Source organism: Octopus bimaculoides, chromosome 18 (assembly GCF_046866305.1).
Source record: "Octopus bimaculoides isolate indiv1 chromosome 18, ASM4686630v1, whole genome shotgun sequence".
In the NCBI taxonomy this organism is placed as follows: Eukaryota; Metazoa; Mollusca; class Cephalopoda; order Octopoda; family Octopodidae; genus Octopus; species Octopus bimaculoides.
In genome coordinates, this window is record NC_142945.1 from 10,550,550 (window position 1) to 10,560,549 (window position 10,000).

General features: G+C 33.2%; 1 protein-coding gene across 15 annotated transcripts in view; it reads left to right on the forward strand.

Annotated features, from left to right (window-relative positions):
• Window positions 1-10,000, forward strand: part of LOC106874748 (intersectin-1) — a 254,063-nt gene that overhangs the window by 62,437 nt on the left and 181,626 nt on the right. For all 15 annotated transcript variants that reach the window (XM_089365718.1, XM_089365722.1, XM_089365714.1 and 12 more), the window contains one exon: window positions 8,703-8,790. In XM_089365718.1, coding sequence (XP_089221844.1) covers window positions 8,703-8,790 — 88 coding nt within the window. The remainder of the gene's footprint in view (window positions 1-8,702; window positions 8,791-10,000) is intronic.

The following is a 10,000-nucleotide window of genomic DNA, read 5'->3' on the forward strand; positions in this document are numbered from 1 at the left end:
TCCTTTGAAGTTTTGGCTTATAAGCCATCTTCAGACAGTCTGTTGATGGCTCGTACACCAAAACGTAAAAGACACTTTGTCCTTTCCCTTGTAAAAATTAATAAACATGTTCTCTACTAAAACGTATTGAGTGATCCTTCAGTTTCATGTTAAATTGTTTTTGTGACTTCACATAGAAGCAAGCATTGATAAATTATATATTTATACATATGTGAATATATTTAGATATATGCCAATATACGTATGTATGTATTATGTATGTGTGTATGTGCGCGTGTGTATGTGTGTCTGTATATATCTATATTTATGCCTGCCTGTCTGTCCGTCTCTCTCTGTCTATATAAATATATATTAATATACACACATGTATATATAGATATTTAGATATATGCCTATATTTAGACATTGTTGTGTGTGTATGTATGCATATATGTGTATGCACACACACACACATCCATTCCTGTGTAAGTGTGTTGCTGAGAGTTGAAACAAAACAACGGTTTTATATTTCTATTGAAGCAGTGTATGTTGTCCTTTTATTTTAGTGAAGGATATATAATATTTGATGAAGACTGAATCGTATATCCAGAGGTATTGTGTCAGTGTTACAATGTAGAAGTCATTGTCCTCGATCTGGATTTCCAATCATCATTTTTAAATCATTGTAAATCAAGCACAACCATTTGGTTCCAGGTTCAGTCCTATTGCATGGCATCTTGGGCAAGTATCTTCTAGTAAAACTATTGGCCAACCAAAGACTTGTGAGTGGATTTGGTAGACAGAAACTTTGTGTGTGTGTGTGTGTGTGTGTGTGTTACTGTCTCTTTGCCTTGATGTCACATGATAGTTGTAAACAAGTGTTACTGACATACAAGCGGTTTATGTTGCCAGTCTTCCATGTTTAGCAATGGGGAAACATTATCTATCCTGGAAGCAGGTGAGGGTTGGTGACAGGAAGGGTATCCAATTGTAGTAAAAAATGTTGTAACAAGATTCTGTCCAACCCATGTGAGCATGAAAAAGTGGATGTTAAACGGATGTTGATGATGATGCACCATTTTATTTCTACTGATATCACTGGAAGGGAAGTGGCTTTTTGTTGTTTTTTAGTCTGGCATCACATCATAATGGAAGTCTTATGTTTTGTTCTCCTTCAGTAAGAAGCTGAATCCACTTCTGAATGAGATCAATAATATGTTTCATTCCTTGTTTGTTAGAGAAGTAGTGTTTGTAAGCTAGTTACTTTTCTTACAGTCTTATCTTGTTTATGTATGCAATAAAAACGAACAAAAAAGATTTCTTGAGAGCTATGATAAGATGCAAAATGGATAAGTTTAGCAAGTGATAGGCAGGTGTTCAGATTCAGGGAGATATACATTTTATTATTTTCTCATCTGGAACTTTTTTTTAAACGAGAAAACAGTGTTGGACATGATTACCACCAATTAAAAATTGTAAGAATTTCATAATAAGCAAACAATGTGTATTTCCTTCATTTCAAATCCATATTTTTAATCCCACCAAATATTATGAAGAAATGACTATCTTCCTTGTAATAGCTACAGTCACTAAGGAAACTGAGTATTTATCATCTAAATACTTATTTATTTGGTAGTTTGTGTTCATATTCCTCCTCTGCTTAATTAATTGTAGATGACATATATTAATATCAGTATGCAAAAATTATACATTCATGTTTGCATGAATGTGTATGCTCAGCATTATACAATAAAATTGTATATTCACAAATCACTACATATAAAAAAAGGTAACTTATCAGATCACCATATATATCTATATCTATATATATATATATATATATATATATATATATATATATATATATATACATATATACATGTGTGTGTATATATCTACATGTAGACATATATGTGTATGTATGTGTACATACATGTGTGTGTGTGGGTATGTATATATATATTTATTTATTTATGTGTGTGTGTCCATATCTACATACAGACATACATGCATATATGTATATGTGTGTACATACGTGTGTGTGTGTGTGTGTGTGTGTGTATATATTTGTATACACACACAATACTCACATACACATATATATTGTACACACACACACATATATATGCCCACATGTGTATATACACATGGCTTTGCAGTTTACTTCAGCCTTAGCTTCTGAATACCTGGCTACTGTTTTCATAACTTGGTGCAATGTTAGCAATCATCTGTTTCACGCTGTCAATCCTGTCCACTCTACGCAGTATATCCAATCAGGTGTATAGTTGCTTATATCTGAAATCATTAAATCAACAAGTCTGCACCCTGTTGATGCTTATGTAACGGTATTGATTGATTGATTGCCTTAGCTCTGCTTTAGACAAATTGCTGTTAGCTTTAGTTTAGTTTGTTTTTATTATTATTGTTATAACCATTAACATTATTGTTGTTGTTCTTGTTGATACAATTATTATTATTATTATTATTATTATTATTATTAAGGCAGCGAGCTGGCAGAAATGTTAGCACACCGGGTGAAATGCTTAGCTGTATTTCATCTGTCTTTACATTCTGAGTTCAAATGCCGCCAGGGTTGACTTGGCCTTTCATCCTTTCAGGGCCGATAAATTAAGTACCAGTTGTGTACTGGGTCGATCTAATCGACTGCCCCCCTCCCACCAAATTTCAGGCCTTGTGCCTATAGGGGAAAGGGTTATTATTATTATTATTATTATTGATGAATAAGCAGAATCGCTAGCGGGTCAGGCAAAATGCTTAGCAGCCTTATTTTGGTGCTCTTTACATTCTGAGATCAAATTCTGTCGAGGCTGACTTTGCCTTACATCCTTTGGGGGGAGCGGGGGATAAAATAATGTACCATTCAAGGACTGGGAATAATGTAATTGACTAACCCCCTCCTCCAAACTTTCAGGCCTTCTGCCTACAGTAGTTGGAATTATTATTATTATTATTATTATTCCGCCGAGGCCGACTTTACCTTTCATCATTTCAGGGTCGATAAATTAAGTACCAGTGAAACACTGGGGTCGATGTAATTGACTTATCCCCTCCCTGCAAAATGGCTGCCCTTGTGGCAAAATTCGAAACCATTATTATTATTATTATTATTATTCCCGGCTGGACAAAATGCTTAGAAGCATTTGATCTGACTCTTTATGTTCTGAGTTAAAATTTTACCCAGATCAACTTTGCCTTTCATTCTCCTGGGGTTGAAGAAAATTAGTGCCAGTTAAGCACTGGGGGTCACCATAATCAACTTGACCCCTTCCCTAAAAAAAATTGATGGCTGTGTGCCAAAAATTTGAAATCATAAAAGTAGCACACTGGCAGAATTATTAGCATGCCAGACAAAATGCTAAGTGCTGTTTCTTCTGACTCCGTATATTCTAAGTTTGGATACTACCATGGTCAACTTCGCCTTTCATCCTTTTGGGGTTGATAAAATATGTACCAGTTATACACTCGGGTTGATGTAATTTGCTTCCCTTTCTTCTCAAAATCGCTAGCCTCATGCCAAAATTAGAATTTTATTATAGTTGTTGATGTTGTTGTTATTATTATTGTTATTATAATAATTATTATTATTGTGTTTAACCAAATCATTTGACTACTGTCCACTTGTAATGAACTGTACATGCTTTTAATATGTTTGAAGTTTAGTACTAATTAATCTTGGATTAAATTCTGTCCATTAAAATTGGTTTCCTTTAAATGTATATAGTAGTGATGTAGCAACGCACATACATCCATTCACACACATTCATATATATATATATATATATATATATATATATATATATATATATATATATATAAGGGCATTACTATACAGTAATGAGGTTTTTTCACGCTAGCTACTTGATAAATTCTTGTAAAAGAATTCGTCCAATTATTGAATTTATATATATATATATATATATATATACATATATATATATATATATATAATAATAATATTAGGGATAAAATCCCAAATTACATATATATATATATGTGTGTGTGTAGTGAATCCAAACAAAGAACAAACAAGGAAAAACAATAACGCGAGTACGTGGTACAAGTACCGTATTATCAGACGCTCAGGAAAAGAAGTGTATGTGTGCACTTAGGCTCACGTATATATATATATATATATATATATATATGCTTTCCAAATGAAAAGAAATACATTGTTTAAAGGTATAAGGTATTTACTGTAGTCCTACAACTCTGGCAAAGCTAGAGAGCTATATACGTGTGTAATTTCTCTCTCTCTTTTATATATTTATTCATGTGTATATATATATATACACACCCACACACACACAGACTCTCACTATACACACAAATTTTGTGTGAGAGTGTGGGTACACATAGACACTCATATATGTACTTATATATATATATATATGTGTGTTCGTGTGTGTATGTTTAAACACACATCTCACTAGATGCCATCTCTCACATTCACCCTCATGGATATAAACACCATTAGGATTGTATACAATCTTTGGGTAGGCAGGTATCACACATATGCATCTAATACATATCCCCTTTTTCACCTTCTCCTATTAATTATTGCTGTAAAATTAGTATACCTCATTCAGTTTCTAAGTCTTAACTGCATTGAGAAATGTTGGTCTGTTGGTTATCATTTTTTAAATTGGTATTGATTTTTGTGGTAATGACTAGATTACAATTTCCATAGAATGGTAAAAATAAAACTGCAGTCAGGGATGTGTGGTTAAGAAGCTTGTTTTGCAGTGACATGGATTTAAGTTCAGTCCCACTGTGATGCTTTGGGCAAGTGTCTACTGCTAAAATCCCAAGCCTCAGGCTGACCAAAGCTTTTTAAGTGGATTTGTTAGATGGAAACTGAAAGAAATAGCCATTAGTTGCGGCCACACCGCCTTCATTCAGCTATGTGGGTAAACAGTAGGGGATTATCTCCCTCTCCCGTTAGCTATCAACTTCAGGCATTTCCCAAAAGGCCAGCAGAAATCTCATGGTTGCAGTTTAGGAGATTTCTGTTGGCTTTTTGGGAACCGCCAGAAGTTGATAGTTAACGGGAGAGGGAGATAATCCCCTATTGTTTACCCCCATTAGCTGAATGATGGCGGTGTGGCTGCAACTAATGGCTATTCATTAGCAAAGGAGATAATCCAGACTTTTTCCCTCCATATTTTAAAGGGGACATAGGCCAACAGGTCTTAGTGGTCTGACGATACGTCATAAAGTTAAACCCTTTATGAACGGGAAATCCAGGGTAACCCAATAAACTGGCCTTCACCAAGGAAAAATATAAACTGGTCTACTTCTTAGAGTGTGCTTCTTCTCTGGATTTACATTTTTCTAAAAATTATATATATATATATATATATATATATATATATATATATATATATATAGTGTGTGTATGTTTGTCCCCCACTTCCACTCTACAAGCTGTGTTAGTTTGTTTATATTCCTAGAACCTAGAAGTCTAGCAAACAGAGACTGATAGAATACTACTAGGCTTGGGAATAAAAAAAAGTGAAAAGAAAGTAAATATTGAAGTTGATTTGTTTGACTAAACCCGTCAAGGCAGTGCCCCAGCAAGGCTGCAATCCAATGACTGAGACAAGCAAAGGACTATAAACTGTGGGAAATTTTCATTCTCAAATAATTGCTTTACTAGTTACAGCACTGCATGATTTGCTGACGAGAAATTAATTATAGATTGCTCTAATGCAATAGCTTGTTCAGAAAGGCTGTTACTGCACTAATTATAGTTCTCAGTTTCTAATGTGTAACTTCATTCATATTACATAAGTTTATTCATAGCGTATTTTGACATTGAGCAATTTAGGTATGTTTTTACTTTATATGAACTTAAGGAACATGAAGTGGTTGGAGTGTAGAGAGTGGTTGGTCATGTATGTATATATAAACACATGCAGTGATGTATGTATATACATGTGTGTGTGTGTGTGTATGTCACATGATCATGTGACTGACTAGGTTGCTAGATGTTACACATCACTGGTCACGATGTGTGTTTTTGCATTGTTTTAGCAGTCAGATGACGCCACCCCACTGGCTAGGTGAGCAAGCCAACATTCCCCCCTCACCCTGATTGAAAGGGGGATTGGAGCAATGTGAAATGAAGTATTTTGCTCATGAACACAACATGCAAGGGAGGGTTAATTCACTCGTTTCTATTTCACTCAGGCAAAGTATACAGGTTAAGGGGCAAAATGTTTGTGGCCCTAAGATACTTGCTGAAGATAAAAAAGATTTTCCAACATTGTGATAGCTTATTCACCATCAGGAGAAGAGCTTACACTATCTTTAAGCATTTCCTGCATGGTGTAAAGCTTCTCTGTTGTTTATTTCACTGATATGTTTCACCTATTCTATGTTTGTTTAGACAAGGTATTGTTATGTTTATACTAAGCTTGTATAGTTTTCTTTTTCTCCTTTTGATTGTGTCTCCTATATATGCCAACACTGTATTAACATATGATAATAAATAATTTCTTTTTCAGCATATTGTCAAATTATGTGTCTTTTCAATGAAATTCATACGTGACTTATTGTCTTTGACTCTATAAAAGCCGACTTTCCTCTTCTGCAAAGAAACTGATTGTGCAATTTTATGAGATCTGTGTCTATAACTTGCAAGAGAAAATGGACAGTTGGTTTTGTTGTGCTCCCAGCCAAACAAAATGTGCTTTTGTATTGGTGAAACTACTGATTGCCAAAACAACCAAATAATAATAATAATAATAATAATAATAAGTATAATATAAGCACAAACAACTTTTTGCAGATAAAATTGTAATTTTGAATGATTTTATATCCACAGTTATATGATGCAGTAATTTTTCAGTGCCAGTGACAGACATTAAATCTGGAGGTATTGGGAATTATGGTAATGAGGAATTTGTTAGACTTTGAAGGGTATTATGGAGATGCACATTAAAAACATTGAGATAACTCTGATGTGATAAATATGGAAATGGCTATTCTATAAATACTTGATATTCTATACACTTCCATATTGTCTCCAAGTTTTTATATCTATATATATATATATATATATATATATATATATATATATATATGAATATCTATTATCATTATCATTTAATATCCATCTTGCTTGCTGGCATGAGTTGGATGGTTAGACAGGAGGTGTGAAGCCAGAGGGCTGTGCCACACTCTGTTGTCTGCTTTGGCATGGTTTTTCTAGTTGGATGCCATTCCAACCACTTCATGGAGTGGATTGGGTGACACACGTGCACATCAGAGGAGGTTAAAGCAGATTTTGTTAAACTCCTTTTTATAGTGTCATATATCACATAAACTTTACACATCTTTCACTTGTGTGTACTAGTATGCTGTGTAGTACTCATTACACAGGCAGTGGTATAATCAGATTGAAATGCCAAATCTTCAGAAGAATATAGTAATTTAGTCCATTGTTATTTACTAACCTCAGTTGGTAGGCATTAAATAAACAAAAGCACCAAGACAACATTGTTTTGAATAAGTCCATTTATGAAAATCATATGCAACATATTTAATACACATTTACAAGCCTTGGTAACTGAGACATTAGGAATTGACTAACATACGTTTCATCATTTCATGATTTATTGAGTGTGCGGTCTAAGCTCTTGGACAGGTTGCCAGCAAATTCCTGAAGATTGGTTATTTCTTTAGACACTCCAATAGCAATTACTTCATGATTGTTGTGATCTCAGTTAGTGATATGCCATGGAAACTGAATAACTGGCTTTATGAACTGTAGGACTTGAGAAAAAAAAAAAAAAAAGCAGTCCTCCTTTTAGCAATATTCTTGCATGAGAGAATGGAACCCCCCTCCCCCCCAAAAAAACAGAAAAAATGTGTAGGGATTAACAGTTTGACATGATAAAATGGAATGAAACATATATATATGTGTGTATATATATATATATATATATATATATATATATATATATAGACATAGGTATGTTGGTGCAAGCAGGAAAAATAGAACTCAAAATATGAGTATGTGTATATTTTTATTAATATTTAGTTTGATAAGTGCCAACGCATGAAACTCTCAGACCTTGAGTCACTCTGTTGCTTTTGCTAAATAATATATATATATATATATATATAGCGCTTCTTAGTTTTACCCTTGAATAAAATAATTATCAGATGAACTCATTGATTGATTTAATGATTTGTTTATATGCTTTGTGATGACAAATGAACTAAGTAATTAACAACCTGTCTGATGTATAGATTCTATCCCTGTTCTAATGTTACTGTAAAAATGGTATTGTGTGTCTGTGTGTGTGTGTATATATATATATGTATATATATACATACGCAGACATATATATATATATATATATATATATATAAATATATATATATATATATGTATATGTTATATTTTTCAGTTTCAGGAAACATTGTTTTTTTTTATTTATTTATTTTTTGTTTTTTTATATAGATAAGATACAGCTAATTAACTAAATTAACTGTTATCTACATGATGATGCTATGCTTCATTCATCCTTTATGAAATTTAATACCTTTTTTTTCTCTCTCTCTTCTCTTTGCCTTGTCAAGATGTTTTCTTGTAAATCTAATTGGCTGATCACATGGTCAAGCTGGCTATTTTACAGATTGTGCCACCCCAATTGTTATTGCTGTTATTTATTTTTGTCTTCTTTCACAACCAGGTACAGCACCATCTACAGGCTTTACCGCTCCTATTATACCAGTCGATGCTCCTCAAGTTCGATCAGGGTCATTCTCAATGAATCAAAGGTAAATATTGCAAGTCTCTAAAAAATACCCCCATCAAATTTGTGAAAAAAAAAAAGGAATAATTTTACATTTTTATTTTTTGTTTTTGTTTTTTATTGAGCTAGATTGAGAGAAATGTGTGTGTGTGTGTATTTGTGTGTGTGCGTGTGAAAGCTTGTTGCCAAGTGGTTCGGGTGTTCACTTCCTGGACTGAGCGCAGTACATTGTGTCTTTGAGCAGAAACACTTCATCTCATGTTCTCTAGTCCACTCAGCTGTAAGTGAGAGACCCTGTGGTGAGATCGTCTTCCAATAAGGTGGAATATTGGTCTTCTTGCCTAGCTAAGAGGATGCCCCAGTGATTTGACCAGTGATGAATAACATACAATATAGTCCGGTCAATCATGTGATCACGTTATATATGAGTGTATATATTTATTTTTTTTATATATTATTTTTTTTTTATAAATATATTCCCTTTCTATCTATGTAAAGACAGAATCTCCACACAAGAAAGAATCAACAAGGAGAATCTTTTCATAGAGAAATTCCAACCATTTCTTAACACACAAACCCCTCAGTGACCTTATTTCTCTAGGAACAGACATAAACTTCCTGTTGACAAAGAGTTCATAACTCCAACTAAAGAGATTTGTCTCCCCTTACATTCACTTCCTGTTTTGACACCTTACTTCTTGCTTAACACATAAACCTTTAGCTCCTTTTTTAAACCTAACACAACTCTCAATTTTCATGCATCCTTATTTTTCCAACCATTATCTACATGGATTACTATTGAACTTTAAAAGCTCAAAGACAATATAATGTATTGGTATATTTATTTTTTTATATATTATTTTTTTCATTTTTTACTTTTTTGTAAAAAACATTTTCATTCTCCCACTTCTTGAAAATTTGCCATGCAATGAAAGCTGGTTAGAAGTCTATATTAAAATATGCTTTCAGTTTAGCATTCTGCCTTATTATTGTTTTTATTTTCCTATTATTTCTCCACGTGCGGTTATGTTGTGAGAGTGAAAATTGAATTTATGCACAAACAACAACAAAAAAATGTTTATTTTTTAACAAGTAATTTCAGAATGTATTCTCCTTTCCTTATGACCACTTTTATCTGTATAAAGCTCAATCATACGCAGTAATTATTAAAAGAAAAATGACTATGACCGAATGCTGGAGATAGGTACAGGCATGACTGTATGATTAACAGGCTC